The 20,236-nt window shown below is 44.0% G+C and overlaps 1 protein-coding gene across 2 annotated transcripts in view; it reads right to left on the bottom strand.

The window, feature by feature from the left end:
- LOC147683468 (ephrin type-A receptor 3-like) overlaps window positions 1-20,236 on the bottom strand; it is a 522,416-nt gene that overhangs the window by 355,238 nt on the left and 146,942 nt on the right. For both annotated transcript variants that reach the window (XM_086943881.1, XM_086943880.1), the window contains exons 2-3: window positions 9,523-9,587; window positions 1,444-2,104 (exon numbers count right to left, since the gene is read on the bottom strand). In XM_086943881.1, the coding sequence (XP_086800007.1) occupies window positions 1,444-2,104; window positions 9,523-9,587 (726 nt within the window). The remainder of the gene's footprint in view (window positions 1-1,443; window positions 2,105-9,522; window positions 9,588-20,236) is intronic.

Genomic DNA, 20,236 nt, shown 5'->3' with positions numbered 1-20,236 from the left:
TTGAGTATCACTGATCTAGAGAGTTAGTGTCATTGCCAAAGTGTCTCAGATCATTATTAACACAACTTTCAATAGCTCTTATGAAAAAAGGGGAGGCCAGAAACGGAACAGAACTTTTTAATATCATCAAGTCTGGCAGATTGTTATGGGAAGTGACAAATGCTCTACTTCTTGCAGTAGAGGAATCCCCCCACCCCCTCCCCCCCCAGGAGAGGGTGTGATTGATACTGTTGGTCCAGTGAGGTCCTCGATGCAGATGCAGATCTTTGATTATGGTAGCCAGTATCAGATCAAAGAAATGGGCAGAGAGAAAAGAACAACCAGTGAGATTTGATCAGACATCTAAACACAACAAAGACAAGACCATTAGGGAACTTTTCCAGTTGAGGTAATTGAAAGAGTACAAGGGCATAACAGAATTGATTAGATCCAGGTCAGAATAGTTTCTATGATTCCTACCTCAATTAAAACACTGGCAGAGGAGCTGGATGGTCAACTGTGTTGAAAGCAGCCCACAGATCTACAAGTATCTACACTGATATCAAAAGCCACCAAGGAGAAGATCCTTGGTTCTCTTACGACCAAAAAAGCCTGATTTGAGTCTAAAACCTCATTCTCTTTCATAAAACATTGAGCTGTGCAATAACCATGTGCTCAAGATTTGTATTGAAGAAGATGTGATATGTACTGTGATGGGTTTCATCTGTCAGATCCAGAGACATCTTCTTTAAGAGAGGCCTTGCAACTGATGCCTTCAAGGTAGCAGGGTGATGACACAGAAACACATGTTTTTTAAACTTGGAGTGTAATGACAGATGGCACTATATAAGAAGTGGTACAAAATGGGTGGTGATGGACGGAGCATCTGAATCAATCAAACACTCACACCCAGTCAAAAGATCTGGGTTTAATCCATCACCGTTCTTTAGCCCGCTCTGCCACCCAAGTTCAGACATGGCTATATGCAAATCAGTCTGACCCTGTGCCTCATGGGAACAGTCCAGCCTGAACTGCCAAGCAATGTCCTACCTGGACAGGAAACAAGCTTCCGAGGACCGGTTTCTGGCATTCCAGCCGTCTTCAGCCCGGCTTGCTTGAATCCAGTGGCAAAGTGAGCAAGGGACTCCCGTCTGAGCATACCCTGCCACACTTATGGCGGCCAAAAGCGGTACAAAAGGGGGTGTACCACTATATAAGAAGTGGTGTGCCACCTTAGACACTTTGTGGTGCTAGAATTTTGCCATCCAATAGAAAGTAACATCTTTTATTGCCTAAAGTTTGAAAATGTGTCCTCTTTATCTAAAAGTACACAAAATAGACTAGGTTTTAAAGCAAAGAATTTACCTAGCGATAATTAAGTCTCAATTATATAAAACTGGTGCTTCAAATTTCCAAAACAATGTTTGACACTGAAATTTTTAGAAATGTAATTATGCTACTCACGTTGACAACCGTCTTTCTTCTCCTCATATCCAGGCCTACAGACACAGCGACCAATGGGCACCAGCCATCCTCCATCAGCACTGCAGTACATCTTGGGGGTGTCCACTTCCACTGAGTTGTTGACGCAAGTTCCTCGCACTTCCACCAGTGTTGAGTCGCCACCAGTGACAGTATCAGCAAACTCAGCCAAATTGAGAACAGTTAGAGGACATCTCTTGTAGAAGATACGCACAGACACCAGGGCGATGCAAGCTCCCACATCCTGGAAGGCCAGATAGAAACCCTTTTTGTTAAGGTTGCTGATGTCGCGGACCTCCGTGTTTAGCTTCATCACTCGATCACCCACGTCAACTTGAGTGAAGCTTTCATCAGCGGCAATGGTGTCAATCTTGACATACTGGCTCTCCTTTATAAACCAGAGGTTACTGTTGCTGGATTCATAGTAATACATGTTAAAGGTCTCCTTGCAGGTACCCGGTACACCAGGAAGGCTATTGCAATCCCGTAAGGTAAACTTGATTTCAATGTATACACGCTGAGCCCCTTCCCGGGGAATCCAGCTAGTCCGCAACCAGTTGTTCTGGTTTGCTTCCATTACATTGCATACCTGGTAAGTTCGCATGGGAGTATTCAATTCATCCATAACACTGATTTCTTCCCACTGCTCACCAGGAAAGTGAGAAAGCAAGGAAGGAAAAGAAGACATTGTAAGTCAAATACACTGGGAAAAACACTAACAAAATACACTGACAGAGCACAATTTATTTAAACATTCCTATACATTACTAATGGTTAGCTTGTCCTGTTACTTCTAATTATTCCTTCACAATACAGGATTGTCTTGGTGGTAAAGGCTTGTCACTTACAGACCAACATGTATGCCTAATTTCATTGATAGGTGAGTATGATCATAAGTATAAACATTTATTTTAATGGAAATGTATAAAAAACACAAAATATCTGTACGGATAGAAGCTGAGTGGCCCTCTGCTGTTGTATTCATTAATGTAATTGCAGGGCATAGACTTTCTGCACTTGCCTATCATGGTAGACAGGGTAAGCAGTCAAAGGCTTCTTTGGTAGGTAATGTGGGGGACAAGAGTTAATTACTCAAGAGTCAACCAACAGACACAATACCATATAGCTCAGCACAGTGTTTATATTTTAGTTCAAATAAAATATTTTTATCTCACAGCAAAATGAAACACTACACAGTTTAACCTCATCCGTGCTACCCCGATTTACCGCCGGTGCAGGGCCCTAATGAAAACGGGCGTGGTCATGATAGAACGGTTCCGTCATGAGCACAGCTCGACCAATGCTCATGATGGAACTGTTCCGTCATTAGCATCGAAAGGGTTAATAGGAATTGCAGTTACAGGGTTGTAAGCCGATGTTATGATAATCACTAAAACGCTGTATGCCCTTTTTGGTACTCTCTCCCAAATCCAAGTGATTGCTAATGTCTATAGTCATCAGTATATTGTGGGGAGAGGAGCTAATCAGATTACTTCACATTTCCCTACTGGTCACATTCACAAATCAGTTCAACATCTTTCACCCCTTGTGTTCACTTGGGGAAAAGCCTTAATCTCAAGCAGCAGATTATTCTGTAAATTGTACCGCTAGTGAAAAGGTGCACTCGGGTAATTGGTCTAATCCCAAAAACTTCAATGTTATATCTGTAGGAAATCTATTGTATTCCTTCTTCGCTTGACATCCATAAATATACAAAGGACATCCAGCCGAAGCATTTCATTCAAAACATCTCTTTTGAACTTCATCAGGGCTCATATACGTTGAATTCAAAGAAGTTGAACCAGTAGGTGTAGAGTTTGTAAAGTGTTCTATCTCTCCTTAATGTAGGTCATATTAAATTCAATCGTATTTCCAAAATGTTATCTGATAGTGCGGAAAATAGGGGTAAGTAGCCCAGAGTGGATACCTTAATAGGTGTCCTGTCCGTCCCCACGAGGTCCACCCAGCAAACGCACTGACGAAATTGTAGTCCTTCATTCTGGTCACAGACTAAGTTGCAGTTTTACCTGCTGGATGACATTACAGTTCTAGTGGTATGTTGGTGGGGTTTGTGTACACACCCTCACAGAGGCGGCTTCACGTCTGTTGGTGCTTCAGTGGCGACTTAGCATTTTAACAGGGACCACTTGGCAGAGACAGAGCAGCAGGTCTGTGCAGTAGCACTCATCTTCAGCTGGTGTGGCATCTCTGACTAGTTAATACCGCATTGCCTCCATCATCTGCCATATCTACTGCTCACTGTTTGTTTGTATTGTATTTTTAATATTTTTTGTACATGAATTGTAATCAACTTTATAAGAAAAAAAGTGAAAAAAAGATAAGAAAGTGTCCAAAAAGACTATAAAATAAAATATATATAATCTATGAGTAATAAAATGAATAATTGAATTATCAACAGGGTAGTTAGTCTCTGTACTGTTGGGCGATATTACTTCACATCTTATTAGTGGTTTCTATATATATTGTTTTGTATCTTTAGTTTTTTCACTTGGCTATAGACCGTTCTCAAAATAATTATGTTTCCCTATGAATAGCAAGTGCATTATTAGTATATAGAGGTCCCCTTCTTCCTAAACTGCATCTCTGACTAGGTGCAGACAGGTGTACAGGTACAGCGGTTGTGCCTGATGAAATAAGTTGTCTGGTGGCTTTATTCCACACTTGCAGCCTCCGGGATGATCAGAGATTCTGTTTAGTGGCGATGCAGCTCTTCTTCCTTACGCGGGCAGTGGCAGCACTGGTCTCGCAGGCTCATAGCAGATTAATGGTAGACTACAACGTGTTGCCGGTTCGCACACATTTTGGTGTAGTTAAAACAGTGGGAACTGCACAGAGAAAACAGGGGGCTCCCTCATAGAAAATTTTCTCCTGGCTTCACTCTGTCTTGTAATCAAACTTCTTTGGGTGTTCCGCATTCCTGGAACATGCTAGGCTTCTCCTCCTGGGCAGTCTCCCCTCCTGAAAGACCAATCACTCTCCTTCCCTATGTCAGCAGCTAGGCAGTCTTTTAGGTATCTAGTAATCCCTGAGCTCCTACAGCACAACATACAGACCTCAGGTGTCACCTCTGGGACACTGGCTTTCTGTCAGACATGAACCATGGCCACAAAGAAGCTCTTTAAATACTCTATGGAGCACTCCACTCCTTCAGCAAGAAGAACTAAGAAGTGGAATTAAATGGGGTGCGTCGGTTCCAACTTTTATTTCAATTTTCAGACATGGGAAGCAGATCCACTGTCTCATCCTTTAGAACAGGGCTGAGCTAATTCCATTCCATTTGTCATTTAGAGACTGCTCTCTAAACACATTCTTTGAGTGGGATGGTGGCACTCTCAGTCACTAGCAATGGGATGGGCTCCAAGTAATAATATCCAGAACAAGGGCATAACGGATTTGAGAACTTTGTACCTGCTTACCAGAAGGAACACTTAGGGACAAACAAGATGACAACCCCTACCTAGATGATTGCTTGTCTTCAAGAACAGAAAAGGCAGTTCCTTTGCTACCAAGGTCCTCATTGAATTTCTAATGGAAGCCCGGTCTCCAACCCGCCTCGCTTCAGTGTTGAGATTTCCCCCCACCAGCCATAGAAATATAGCCAAGCTCTCCATCTGCCTTGAGAAGCTCTCTTATTCTTCTGGTGTCATGATAAACCAAGGGAATATATAATGTATCCCACTGAAAACAAACTCAGGGCACTTATACTAATGGGATGTCAGCATAAGGGTCTGGGTTTCACATAACAGCAAAATGTGGGAGGGATCTGTAGACTGCACTCTCGGACACATAGAAAAGGTCTGGTCACCTAAACACTCACAAAACATGGTAGCTGCCTCCACCACTTTACATGATGCACCGAGGGCAGGGACAGTAGTCCTGTGCCCACTATGGGGCGCGTTGGGTCCCTACTCCAGGTCACAGAGCAAGTTCTGGGCCTGACATTTCAAGGAACAGGCCTGGAGCTCTGCACACAATAAATTAGCGGGATGTCGGGGCCAAACAAAAAGCCAGGACAACAGTTTCACATAAAATCGGGCACTCAGGGCAGGGGTACAAAGGTGAGGGTAGCAGTTGACTGGCTTTCCATTAGGACATATGTGGCAGAGCACCAGCAATGATGCCCCCGGGCCTGTGTGCGCCACTTGTTTGAAGTCTGTCAGGATCTGTCACTGGCGCAAAAGGCCCACAAGTGATGGAATCGATCATGGCGTTGCTGGTGGCTGCAAGCGGGTGATTGTGTTTGTGTGTCTGTGCGCATATGCATATGCACATATATGACCACGAACATGTGAGCATGTCTACCCACACATGCGCATGTGTGTATTTGGACCATATGTTCTGTGCAGGTGAATGTAAGAGCAGTTTATCTGATGAAAATGGTCTACTAAGCAAGGACACTTTCATTTAATTTCAAGCTGATCATTGATTGGTAATTCACGCTTATTACGGGAGTGCTGATGCTATGGCCTCAGTTCATTGGTTGCCAGTGTGCCTTCTTTCTGGAACTTAAGTTATTGTTTGACCTGTGTGGAGATCTTTTATGATCTGCCTTGATAACTTTTAACGACCTTGACATTATATGCAACTGCTTCTGGTGCTTGAGCATCCAGGGTAAATGATCCCTAGTTTGGACTTCCAGCCTGTATATTCTGTATGTGAGGCTATCTCGATGCTGTCTAGGGGCTGAGATTTCTGTAACTACTGTTTTCCCATTCGCTGCCCCAGGAGAATGCTCAGTCACACAACATAGTTAAGAATCTATCAGGATGGGGCCTGGGGGGGAAATGACATGACTTGTGATGTAAAGTGAAAGAGAGATGCCTCCTACATTTTGCATACCGTGATTGTCGGAGCTGGCTGTAAAACCTATTGAGTTATATATTCTTTGTTTAGGAATAATGTGTGTAAAATGTGGCTTTTTTTTTAATTTCCTCTGGGACATAGAACATTGAAACACAACTTGGGTGTGCCGGGCACGATCAGCAGCCCATAACATATTTAAATATTTCACGTATTTCCCTTCAGAACTACCTGCAAAATGTATATGGCCTGATTCACAAAGGGCCTCCGCACACGTGGCAGCGGCCTCCAGTGATGGCGGGACCTCCATACTGCAGTTACCCATTCCAGGGCCCCCGCCACGGGTGCCCCCCCCTCCCCACCATGGTGTGGGGCTTCCACCACAAGTGTGCTGTTGTATCTTAGCCCTCACCCAACTGACACTCACAAACCACTAGCATTCCACCCATCCAACATTCCACAAAACATGAATTCTAGCTGAGCAGCAGGAAGACATAAGATACAACATGTGCCCCTCCCTCCGCCACGCCACAACATGGGGCCTCAGTCACGAGTGCAGAGGCACTTTGTGAATCGGCCCTACAGTTTGTTGCCAATTTATGTGGGAAATCCTTAGCCACCCCGTTTTTGTTAAATAAAACGTTTCCCCGGGGACGGGCCCCTACACATTCATACTGTAAAGGACGGAACTTCTTTGTTCCATTCAATTGAAGCAAAGGTATTTATGTCCCACCTGTTTGAGCGTTCACCAGATGCCACTGCTCACCACCTGTATGCAGGCAGAGGGGCTGTTCTGTTTAATGAGGGTGAAGCAGGCAGGGTGGTTATCAAGGGGAGTGAAGGCCAGAGTGGGGGGGGGGGCAAAGGCATTGCAGGCTATGGAGGAGTGTAAGGGTGGAGGAAATGATGTCAAACAGTGTAGTGCAGCGGTCATGCGTGCATGGAGTGCAGAGGTAACCCAGGTCATGCTGGGGGCCTTATTTGTTGCTGATCCTAATGAAGGGGGGGGGAGAGGAATTTTGTAGACAAGCTGAAGTGGCAATGCTGCAGGTCATGTCGGAGGGCAGACCCAGTGCATCCAGGGATTGGGGCAGAGCTGATGTAGGGCAGATGGGGAGCTAGGCATTGCCCCTGAAGTGATTAAAATCAACAGATTGTGGAAAATGCAAGCTTTCGTGGTTGATGCAGAACTAGCTTGCTGTATATGTAATTCAAGCCTTTCGCTATGGAAAGGAAGAGTTTACGGTAGATGCTGGCTAGCGCTTACACATATATAGCTGCTACGCATTTTAGACATCAGTCCTTCCCAGAACAGTACTGATTTTCAGTGGCCTCATGCTAAGCCTCCGATGGTGGATCTTCTGCTTATTTTTAGGTCAGCCGAACCTTGCGCTGTCTGGTTGCGAATGACCTGTTGTGAACATACAGTGAGCTTAGATCCTGCCCATTGCTTACCATTGAGTGGCTTTGTTGTTACTCTCATTAGCTTGCTTTTTATTTGTTGCCTGTGTCGGTTTGCCGCTCTCCTCTGTGCCTATCCTTCCGTTGGAGCATACTCTCTTTACTTGTGTCCTCCCACTGCTTATTTTTAGTGAACTACATTTGTTTTTTATTAAGAACCCTATGAGAGTGCATGTGTTTTCCAGCTGTCTGCCTCGTGTACTTCTCTTCACCCCTCCACTGTGCTTTGTTTTGCACTCTCCTGTCCTTGTGCTTCTCCCCGCAACCTTCAGTGTTACAACTGCCCTTGTGTGCTTCTCCCCACATTGCTTTCTTATTTGTGTACTTCTCTTTTGATTTCTGCTTCTCCTCCCCTCACCTGTTCCTCATTGTTCTCCCAACCACACCCCGACGCCACATTGCTGCACTCTGTCACTCTCAGCTGCCCGTTGTTGTTCCCTTCCAGCACTGTGGTCTTTTTTATTTTTTTTATTTGTGGTGGACCAGGCAGCAGATTGCTGTGGGCTCATCTTCCTTAAAAGTGCTTTGGTGCTTCTTCTATTTTGTGTTTACTAGTCCATCTCAGATTAGTTAATAAAATTGGCGCCTACCTCATTATGTAATCCACCATGCGGAATAGAGCATATGCGTGCTTACAAATTGATGTGGTTGAATCATTGCACCCTTTTTCTTTTTTTTTTCTCCAACATTTTTCTATCCCACAGAGCATCATGCTGATGCTGTAGAGCATGGCTAAAAATCATTGGCATACAAAGAGGTCCTAAAAGCTAGAATTATTGGCTTTGCCAATGCATAGTGTTTGGGAACTCCATGATACATTTTCTCTATATATTTCCTTCTTAATGTAGGCTCAATCTCGGCTCTTCCTGGGGACAAAATATGCAAAGATCTCTCCTTTGACGTTGTTTTGTTCTTGAAATATTTGAACTTAGAGAAGGTTAAAATGTGAACATTTTCATTGTATTATATGTGAAATGTCCATGGAAATTGCCCAAATCTGGGTGTGCAGACAAAATGAATTGAGGGGTCATGTTTGATGAAATCTGAATGCAAAGGAACCACCCGGGCAGAAAAGTCTGTGACGTTCTGGCTAAAGACTTGTGCAAGAAAAAAATGTCTCATATTTGCGGCACACATCAGTTTCACAATTCCCATGACTTATATTCTAATCAAAAGAGTACCCTTTAGGAGACTATTATGCGAAAAAGCACCACCAACTGCAACACAGTTTTATAAAACGCGTACATGCTCGAACCCCTGTAATCGTGAATTATGCAAGATTATGTTGGTGCAACAACTAACCAGCAACTCCTCATCTCAAAGGCATCATTAATTGTCATGAATTGCCTTGTTTGCTTCATAATTTAGCCATCTCTGCCACATAACTAGATTCTCTATTGCCACATAATCCCAGTGTCTGTGGTTATGCCATGCTGCTAAAAATTTGTATGGCACATTTCTACCAATTGTATTGTCCTGTAGTACTCTCAGGAAATGGGTGTGCTTCACAGATCTGGACTCTGTGTCAAATCATAACTTTACCATCAATTGCATGAGCTATGACTGTTTCCCATCATGCACACAAAAATGGATTTAAACCATATAAACCATTTTTGTAGTTTTTTTCAAAGGCAAAGAATTACATTTTGCTCAGATTTACATTTATAGTAGGTTCTGTATATGAGACGTTCTACAGGTGCAGAGAGTAGGTGTGTTCATCAGCTGACCATAGTCACAAGGGTATCATGGAAGAAAATGTGGGCTAGAAACCATACTCACCCCCTCAGGCGGATACGCCACCCAGCCCAGGTCTCCAAGGGCAGACATGGAGTCCAGCAGGGTAACTGCAAGAAAGGAGAAGGTAAAGGTCATCAGAGCCCCGAGTTCACCCTCAGCAGGAAATCACAGGCTAACTCAAGCCATCTGCAGCCTCCCTCAGGAGCACATGGACCTTAACAACCCATGTGACTCCCCCTTCTTTTAGAAATACACCCAACAGTCAATCAAGGGGAAGTGAAAGACAAGTCACAACAGTTTCTAATTATGGCTTCCTGTTCTTGATGCATTATCCTGCTCCGACTGGCCCGGTATCAGCTCGTCCATCTTCTGGGGAAGTCAAGACACAAACGCAAAGCACATGGCGGCCCCAGTCACCCAGTGGAAGGGGTAGGAGTGGGGCAGAGAGAGGCAAAGGGTGGGAAGGGAGAAGGAGAGATGGAGATAGGCTGATAGAGAGAGGAAGAGATGGAGCTGGAGAGAGGTGTTGAGAGAGCAACAAAGGTGGTGAGAGAAAAAGAGAAGCAGAAGGAGAGAGAAAGTGAACAAGAGTAACAGAGAGGGGGCGAGGGGGGGGGGGGGGGAGTATAAAATGGGGACCACAGAGGGAGATAATTGAAAGGAGATGGAGGGGAAGAGAAAATGAGAGAAAGTAGCATGGCGCCAGTCGAACACACACACACACGGAGAGAGAGAGAGAGACAGGCAGACAGACAGAGGGAGAGACAGAGAGACAGAGAGACAGAGAGAGAGAGTGAGAGAGAGAGAGAGAGAGAGACAGAGAGAGAGAGAGAGAGAGAGGGGGAGAGAGAGAGAGAGAGAGAGAGAGAGAGAGAGAGAGAGAGAGAGAGAGAGAGAGAGAGAGAGAGAGAGAGAGAGAGAGAGGGAGATACAGAGAGAGAGAGAGAGAGAGAGAGAGAGAGAGAGAGAGAGAGAGAGAGAGAGAGAGAGAGAATGGGTAGACTACTGCTCTGGGATAATGTCCCTCAAGATCTCCTATTTCCTAAAGCTGGAAATTAACAAAGGGCTCCTGATGAAGAAATTTCTGCCTTAGCATGTCACCGTCATCTGACTCTGGGTTCATACCCGTTGTGTCTGGCCCAGCCACCTGGTCCCCGAGTACGTCGGGCATTTCTGGACTTTGATTTTTGCTTGACTGTGTGTTTGCTTTTCCCTCACGAGATTGTTGGACAATTTGACACTCTGATCTTGTCGTTGTGTTTATTCTGCTTTGTATGCTTATACCCCTGTGATGCATAATCTCTATTTTTCCCTTGTGATGCACAATCTGTAAAGCGCTCTGATACCCTTGGTGGTCATGTTGGCGCTATATAAAACTTTCTAAATGAATAAATGGTCTTCTGTGAGAAAGCACAGGTCTAGTAGAAAATGCAAAAGCATATTAAGGAAGTGCTACTACTACTGCAATACGAGAAAATCCATAAAGCTGTGGTAACGTGTTTACCCACAAATCCTGACGTAAACAATACACAACGGAATTGAACTGACAGAGACATATAGCTAGAGAAAGAAACAAGAAGGGAGGGGAAGACAGGAAGAGTAGGGTATGAGTGACAGAAAAAGAGAGCTAAAGAGAGGAGAGAGAAGACAGGGAGCGGAACAAGGGAGGATGAAAGCGAGAGAGAGAGTGATCGGGGTTGAATATAAAAATGGGAAAGGTTTGATAGACAGAGTTAGTGAATAGAGGAGGCATTTTGAATAGTGACAAGAAGATGAAGACAGGCAGCAAGTGAAAAAATAAAATAGTAGCCTAAAGTCAGGCGGATAAATACAGTGGTGGAGAGGGGATAAAAATGCAAAGAGAGGGAGTCAGTGATTGGATTAAAAAGTAAATTGAGATTGTAGTAAAAAGAGAATGAAAGAACAAATAAAGAGAGAGATCTAGAAATTTCTGCAGGATTAGCCAGAAGGCTTTGTGTACACAATATACATAGCAACGATTTTTGATTATCAGTAACATTCTGATACCTTTGGGAACTTAAGGGCAACTTTTGTACTCAAACAGAGTGACATAATTAGATAGAAGGCAAACAGAAGTGTTGATCTTAAAGGCACGATGGAGCAAACTGATGATATAGGTAAAGGTAAAAAGAGCAATAATGAACAAAAAAGAAATACAAGAAGCATTAGCATTGTCAATAGGTATGTCTTATGAGTGCACTTTCAAGCCAGACCTAAAAAATCCATGTACGTTAATGACTGCCTTCTCCCAGCTGTGCTGCTGCAGAGAAAAACACCATGCATTATCTTATCTAACACATTTTAATAGTAACATTGGCATGTGTGGGCTTCTTGAAATTCAAGCTCATGCCGCTGGATAAATAAACAAAATTATCACAGCTGTGTGAAAGCAAGCACTTTTTTGTGGAAACACACAACTTCTGCGCAATCAAGGCATGTACGCCTTGTGCCCAACATGTAGGCGGGGCAAAAGCCCCTTTTGTTCTGACATAAATGTGTGGTGACAGCTGTGCTGTCAAGACAGACTATAACAAGCACTGGCAGTGCCAATAGGTCTGGCTTTGATAGCTGTATGTTATTGTGAAGTGTTACAAGTATATAACAAGGAAATAGATGTGTATTTGTGTGGAAGCAAAGAACTGTTGAATAATATTGGTGAAGGTTAAAAGGGCTGGTGACAGTTGAACGTTCAAGCCAGACCTAAACATCCATGTAGGTTACTGACTGCCCAACCAACATCTGTGCTGCTGCCAGAGATAAACACCATCATTGTTCTCATCATCTAAGACACTTTAATAGCTTTGTAATGTCAGGTGTGTGCCCCTAAAAGTTGAAGCTCATGAAGGTGGATAAAATAACAACATAATTTGTGTGGAGGGCAATTTCTTTTGCTGTGGAAGCACACAACTTCTGTCCAATCAAAACATGTACTCCTGACTCTCATCATGTGGGTGGAGCCAAAAGCCCTCTCTAGTGTTGCTAACATAACTGTCTGGCGAAAGCTACACTGTCAAGCCAGACCATAAAAAGGGCACAACCTCAATAGAGGATGCTTGAGAGGAAGCTTTGCGAGTATAGTCTTCTAATGACATTCAGTGGTCATGACAAACCAAGGATTCTCCAAATGTCACCATAAGCCTGAGAAGGCATAATAAGAAAGCATTTAAGGTTACCCAGTATGCAGTGTTTTAATATACCACAATTCTTTTTTTTACATTGTTTTTTTGCAAAGATACATTTTAATTGGTAGCACAGGCATAGTTCCTATGAATTAATGGTTTAGTAACTAATGGTAATCCTGAAATAAAAGATATAATACAGGAAACATTATCACAATCTTTAAAACGCACATTTGTTTGCCGCAACAAATGACTCATCAATCGTTATAGCTCTCAATCTGTGGATGGTGCGATTAAAAGAAGAAGAAAAAAAGCTGACCTGGACCAACTCGTTGAGCCTTACCCAGAAATCGATTATGGGTCATAGAAGTGAACCAGAGGGACATTAATTAGGGGTAGCAAGGAATAGCAGTTGCTACCCCTGCTTTGTCCTTTTCTACTCCTGGTGCTGACCCTCCTAATCTGATTTCTGGGTGTCAAGATGTCAGTGACGTGAGCAGAAAGTAAGTAGGGTGGTAAGGGTCTCATTATGACGGTTAATTCAGATTTAGCCGGTAAAAGGAGTTACTGGGCAAATCAGGATTACAAGGTCAACTGTAACTCCTTGTATCAAGACTTTATAACCTGATGGCTTAAACTACAAAAAGCAGACAAAATCTCCAAGTAAAGTACCAGTCAAAAAAATGTTGGAATCAACGTGGAAACATCGATTCCTCCATGTCATCACCCCAAAACCCAAAAAAGAAAAGTATTTCTGCTGCTGAATTTGCTGAGGCCCTATTATTGTTGACGGCGAGAATGGGAAAAATCAGACAGAAGGGGTTTCAACTAATCATTGGTCCATCAGGGTTCTATTTCCGTCTACAGCACCCATTCCTTAATCTTCTCAAGCCCCTCACCCAGAAAAAGAAGTCACCGCAGATCCACCCTCCCCACCCCCAGCGCCTTGAGACCCTTATGAGTGAGTAGTTCACGCTTTATAACATTACTGATTGATTGTTGCACTAAGATTGGAGCAATGGGTCAAGCCCTGTCATGTCATCTGGAAAAAAGGTGTTGAGAGAGGGCTCAGTGTCAATAAGATGTTATTACTTCTTCTATTCCTGGCATTTTGGTGACTTGACGTCCATGGGAAAGTCAACCCTGTTTGACTAAAAAAAAGGATAGATTGGGGTTTAGCCTTTAAATATAGAAGCTTGTGACCAATGCATATAAGGTTGAAAATGACAAAACATTCCAAAGGCGTATGCGACGTCACTGGTGACATCTTCGCCGAGAGGACGCCATTTTCTGCTCAGCCCAGCTAAAGGAAGGGCATGAGATATTAACCATCGGCCACATGCATCATTGTTGCCGTTTGCGATTTCTTAATTGCGAAAAATAAGGAATCGCAATTAAGAAATCGCAAAAGGCTATGCATCAGGAAATCGCATTTTTTTTGCGATTTCTCAAAATTCCTTAATTGCGATTCACAATTTGCGAATCACAATTAAGGAATCCCTTCCCATTGATTCCTATGGGCCAAGAGGCCCATAGGAATCAATGGGAAGTCATTCTCAATTTGCGATTCGCAATTTGCGAATCGCAAATTGAGAATGCAATTTCAAGGGTGCAGGGGGGGTCCAAAGGACCCCCCCTGCACCCCTGAAATATAACTTTGAGTGCATTTTTCACACACACATGCCCCAAGGGCATGTGTGTGTGTAAAATGAAACTTTCAAAAATTCACTTTTGTGCATTTTTGAAAGTTTTCGCAAACTACCAGGAAGGTCAACTTCATGGTAATTTACCTCTTCCTATTTGCGAATTCGCAAATTTAAAATGTTCATGCATTGCATTTAAGAAATCTCAAATTGCGATTTCTTAAATGCAATCACAGTTTTAGAAATCGCAACATGATTGCGATTTCTAAAATTCCGAAAAACATGATGCATCCCAATTTTGTCAATTGCATTCGCAAACAGCCGAAAATTGCGATTCGCACCGTTTGCGAATGCAATTGACAATGATGCATGTGCCCGCATGTCTTTTGTGGAAGGAGAGCCTCCTGTCCATATGTTCAACGTGAATTAAGTTTTCAATCTCTGTTTTACGCGATGACAGTACTTTTAATTTGCGCAGATTTAAGGGCTGTGCCTAACAGTTTGTGCAGACGGCGACAATCATTTCCTCTTGTAAAGCACGGTTGCTTCGAGCTAATTAGTACGAGAGTAATTCTAAACAACACGGACCTGCTGCATCTGCTTCCTCTAAAATCTCCACGGGTTGCAAATCTCCGCTTTAATGAGAGAATTTTACATGCGCGAAACAGGCCTGTGTCTCGCGGAACACGAGGGAGCCTCGCCGATTGGCTGCTAATGTCCTGCATTCTAACAATGGACCGGATATCTCTGAAATGAATATACTTACCCGCCACGCGCGCGCTCATTTTTGGCGCCCCAGGCACCGTGGCATTTAATTCCATTACCCCTGCACTCCCCTCAGTCATGGGGAGGGGCATTCTTTGCTGCTCATATGGGAAATGTGGGCTTCTCCACAGGTGATGTCTTAGACAATATCTTGCCATATTCTTGCTCTAAATACAGCTCCAAGGTACCTAAAATCTATCTGAAGGCAATGCCATTGTTCTAAATTTGCCTATGCTAATGTCAATCATAGACTCCTGAGTTTGAATGGCATTTACTTTGTGCCTGTGTTGATTTCGTGGGTCTGGCTGAAGAGAGAGAGAGACAGCTAGACATGAGGCTAATGAGTCAGAGCAGGAAAGGGCTGTTGTTTGAGAAGTCTGTATGAATGGCAGTACCAATCACCGTTCAGGACAGAGATTTGGGTGTGTGGCTGCAGCACTCATTCCTATTGGTTACTTCTTGCTCTGTCGTTCTATGGAAGAGTGAGTTTCATCAACCTTTCTAACCCTCCTTCCCTCCCCTTCCTCTGTCTCAAGATCCGTCCACCCCCTGTAAAAGCAAGGCTGTGTCCCAGGAGGACTCTGAATCCAGGAGCAGACTGGAGGCAACTGAATCTTGTTTTTTTGTTGTTTCTTTGGTGGGGGAGTTTTATAGAGCGCAAACTCGACCCAAAGGTATCAGAGAGCTTTAGATGAGCACCAGTTGCATTACAGACTGACACATTCATTTTGTTAGGCATGGGGAGCGATTTACCCAGAATCACAGGATGTTGGGCATCCCTGTCGAGACTCGAACCCAGTTCCACAGCTCCAAGGTCGACCGCTCTAGCTGTTAGGCCACATCTTCTCCCCTATCTAAAACCATACTGTGTTTTCCCCCTATGCGCCTCAGTGGATGCCATACCGGCTCTTCCAGAAGGCAAGGTAAGGGAGCAGCCTCAGGGAGACTAACATTAGGTGCTGACAAATTACCAAAGGCACTAAACATGCCATATTTATTAGCGGCCAATGAGCGCTCTAGTGGCAAAATGACACTTTACTGTTTAGCAATTTCAGTAAAACATTTGCATATTCATTGTCTTTGATGATGCAGCCACTGGCCTAGGTGAGAAGAGGAAGGGACAGTGATAAATCAGATGAGGAAGTTCTAAATCAGTAGTGACTGAGTATTTATTCCAGATGGAGAGTCAGCATCCACAGTGCAAGGATTGGCAGCACTGAAGAAAGAATACTGGCTTGTCTTTGAAACACATCAGAAAGAGAAAAATCTTATTTTTGGGTCTTTTTCTGTTAAATCAGTGCTTCCACTTGGTTGTGCCTAAGGGCTACCTCTTTACCATGCCTTGTAGAAATCGTGATCATTACTGTTGATTATAAACCTGGGGGCATATTTATGAGAGGGCTGCATCACATTTGCACCATGCAACGTTGTACATGCATGACGCAAACCTCCAAGTCAGATTTGCGTAGCCCCAAAAATCTGGATTAACGTAAGGCAGTTCAAATCACTGCCTTACATTACTTTGCACTAGGTAGGCGTTCCATGGGTATTGCGTGAGTGTTCCCAAGCAACTCCCATGTTTTTTGACACATTCCCAGATGTACAAGACCATGTAAACCCGGGAACACACCAAAAAGATACACCTCCCCAGGAGAGGTGCAATGAGGAGAAATATCTTTATTTCCCCTTGTTTCTTCCTCTTCTACGTGTGCCACATTCTGCAGCATACATAGATAGGGGAATGGGCCTCTCAGGATTATTTTTGTGTATTTAGGTGCCCCTTACTGCACAAAAAAAATCCTGCATGCAACACAGAGACCCTTACACCATGGTGCAAGGGTACCTGCATTGCAGTTAGCAGCCCATTGTACGCCAGTGCAGGGGGGAAAGTCAGCAATGTGCTGTAGGCGGCAGGCCTTAATTATGTTGCATTTCTGCCTTCTCCCCATGACACAGTGCAGCAAAGCAAGGTAACTTGCTGAACTTTTTCAAAAATGTGCACCCTGGAGACTGCTCTGGCCTGTCTCTCTCTGGTGCAAGGTTGCGCTCACACATACCCTTCCCAAACCTCAGGGTGAACGATGCCCAGCCACTCGCTCTGCTCACGGAGAACTCTGCAGTCTTTCCCTGTGAGCCCTTTCTGTCCCTCTCTTCCTCTTCACTGCTATTCTCAACTCTTCTCAGTCCTGCTCCTGAGCTCCTTTCTCTGAAACCTGAGCACACACCCAAAGGTGGTTCAAAGTGTGGTTGCCTCCCCCTTCCATTTAAAATCTGCACACTAGGTGGAGCCGATCAGCCCTGGCCTTTTCCCAGGCTCAAGCACTTCTGCTCAACTTCGGAAGGTTGTGGCACTCCAAGGCTACCCGCTACCAGCTCCCGAAAGGTCTACACACTGGGAGATGTTTCCCTCCAGGGATGAATTATGGGTGGGTGAAAGTAACTTTTATGAATTACAGACATACCACAAAAGGAACCCAAAAACAAGCACAAACTCACATGCCGCAAGCATGTCCCCAACCGCCTGCGGTCGCGGGGAGTTCCTCGGGGGTTGGCTGCGGCTTCCAGAGCGGTAAATTAGTAGTGTGTACTGTAAGTGGGCTCTTTCTTGTCCGCATTTCCTTTAATGCGCAAGGCATTATGAATATCTCATGACTGGAACCTCTGTGGCTCCCATTAGCTTAAATAAATGAGCGCTAATGAGTCCGCTCCCCCCCTAGCAAGGTTGAGCCCACGCTTTGTCGACATGGCCCAGCCGAGGTTGCCCCTGAGATGGCAGACTGGAGGATGTTAATTTACAGTTTCCAGCTGACCTTCAGCCCCAAGGTCCTCTGGGATACCAGAGTTTAATAAGCTCCATGGCTGCAGGCTAATTGTAGAACAAATCACCTCTTCCCCACAAGGTATGAATCACTGGAGGAGAAGGCCTGCCAGGCATAGCAGGCTGGGAGGGGGACACAGAGCGCGGCCATCTTTGATGCTCCTTGCTTTTCAGTCCAAAACTTTCACTAGGCATTTTTCATTTAAAACGACAACGCAGGCGCACATAAAGGCACTGGCATAACGAAAGTTGAGGGGGCGCCCTGCAAGGCACGTGGAGGGGACACCTCCAGACTCAATCAGGAGACCTCCGGCCAGAGTACTGTGCTGAGGGGGCCCCATGGAGGTTGGGGGTACCCTGCACTGCGGTGGCCTGTGTTATGTCACTGCATAAAGGAAGTTATAAGTGAAAAGAGACCAGAAAATGGCTGTAAATGGAGCACTGAATAAAGAACTTAGAGGCATATTATCAAGGACAGGTGTTAAAATGATCGCCGTTTTATCGGCAGGAAACTGCTGATAAAACGGTGATAATGGGCTTGATAATACGGCCTTGTTAATTCCCATAGAAGCCCATGTTCTGATGTTAACCTGGGCTTCTATGAGAATTAACAAGGGCGTATTATCAAGCCCATTATCGCCATTTTATCCGCAGTTTCCTGACGATAAAACTGCGATAATTTTAACACCGGTCCTTGATAATATGCCCCTTACAGCTAGGTTTGACTAGATCATAAACTTTGGCTAGCTGCAGTGATTCGATTGGGTTTTAAACTATTCTGTGCCACAGAAGGCCCTCTTTGAGAATTTTTAAGGTAAGATGTACTTGTACAGAAGGGGACTCACAGTTACTTCCATACAAGCGTAGACTACACACTGCAACTCTGTGGCCTATCTACAATCGAACAAACTTTGAAAAATGAAAGGAAGCCATGAAAGATATAGGCCATATTTACCAACACACTTCCCCACAGACACAGAATAAATCTGGCCATAGTGCCTCGGGTGAGTTTCGATTTAGACGGGATAATTGTCTTAATCTAACCAAATGTGGTAGAACAGCTGAAAAAGGATAACCTAATAAAATGCCCTCCTCCTTAGATCTGACACTGGTACACAGGGACTGAAGACTAATCGTGCTGATGAGGTTTAATGGACTCCCACTATTTGCAAAGAGGCGCATGGTAAAGATACGAAGACGCCATAGAATATATTAAAAGAAACTTCTATTGCAATAGGAAACTTTTTTTTGCTCTTTGTTTGTTTGTGTTTAAGGTGTGAGTCTGGCAAGCCCGACGATTTATACCCAGTGCTTAATTTGTAACAAAGATAGATGCCAGGGTTCTCGTCAGAAGGCCACTGCCGCTTGCACCATGCATTGCCTCTACTATACCGCCAATTATAGTAATAACCATCACACTCCCACAAGTGTGACAATTCAGACTATTCAGACCCTCAAATCTATAACAATGGCACGAGCAGCTGGTAATAGTCATTTTTTATGTACATTGCATTAATAATTAACTGTTTTTGTGGTCCTAACTAAATTAGACAGACAGCCCCACCTTGTGGCAGACTGTTAGAAGCACTGGTGTTGACAGTTAAGTGCCGTGGTCCGGCACCGGAAACAACTGGCTCAAATTAAGCACTGTTTATGCCTATACACTTTAGGGGGTTTCACTAAGACACACCCGAGAAGCACAACCTGGTCAATAGCAATGTAAGCATAGAAACATAGTTTTCGTATCAAAAGGACCCTTTTTATGAACTATGGGTGATTTCCATTGTTGTGCATACACGAGCTTGCACAGGGGTTGCAATTCCAAGTAATGCACTAATTACTGCATGTGGCAGTTACCACATGTGCTACTTACAGCCACTCCTTGCAATTTATCACGGGCAGGCTCTGTTCACTAATGGAACAGAGAGACGTGAAATATTTCCTGGGCCCGATAACTACTGTCAGGGTCAGGCATTTAATGGGGTTCATCATAGCTCCTGTTTCAAGTTCAAATTTGAAGAGGTGGATGAAATTCAGAATTGTAAGCATACCTCACCATATTTTTGACGTCCTAGTAATTATCTAGCATATTCCTGGGAAATTAAATTGGGGAAAATTGCAGAGTAAATCAAACCCAATACTCACTTAATGTAGTAAACTCTGCATTACTTGGAACTCCATTCTCTGTGCAAACATGTGTTTAAACTAAGTGGGGCTTGTATAGCCCACTTCTAATCGGGAACTCAGATTTAACCAGAAAAAGACCCGGTGAAATGAATCAGTGCAACAAGAGCAGAAAAGAAGGCAAAATATGTCAAATTAATTGCTGTACATACTCATTGATATGTTCTGCCTCATTTTCAAGAGGTGTTTAGTGCACCCAGTAAATA

The sequence above is a fragment of the Lissotriton vulgaris genome, chromosome 11 (assembly GCF_964263255.1).
Source record: "Lissotriton vulgaris chromosome 11, aLisVul1.2, whole genome shotgun sequence".
In the NCBI taxonomy this organism is placed as follows: domain Eukaryota; kingdom Metazoa; phylum Chordata; class Amphibia; order Caudata; family Salamandridae; genus Lissotriton; species Lissotriton vulgaris.
The sequence above is the reverse complement of the archived record's forward strand: the minus strand, read 5'-3'. Positions and strand labels throughout refer to the sequence as shown.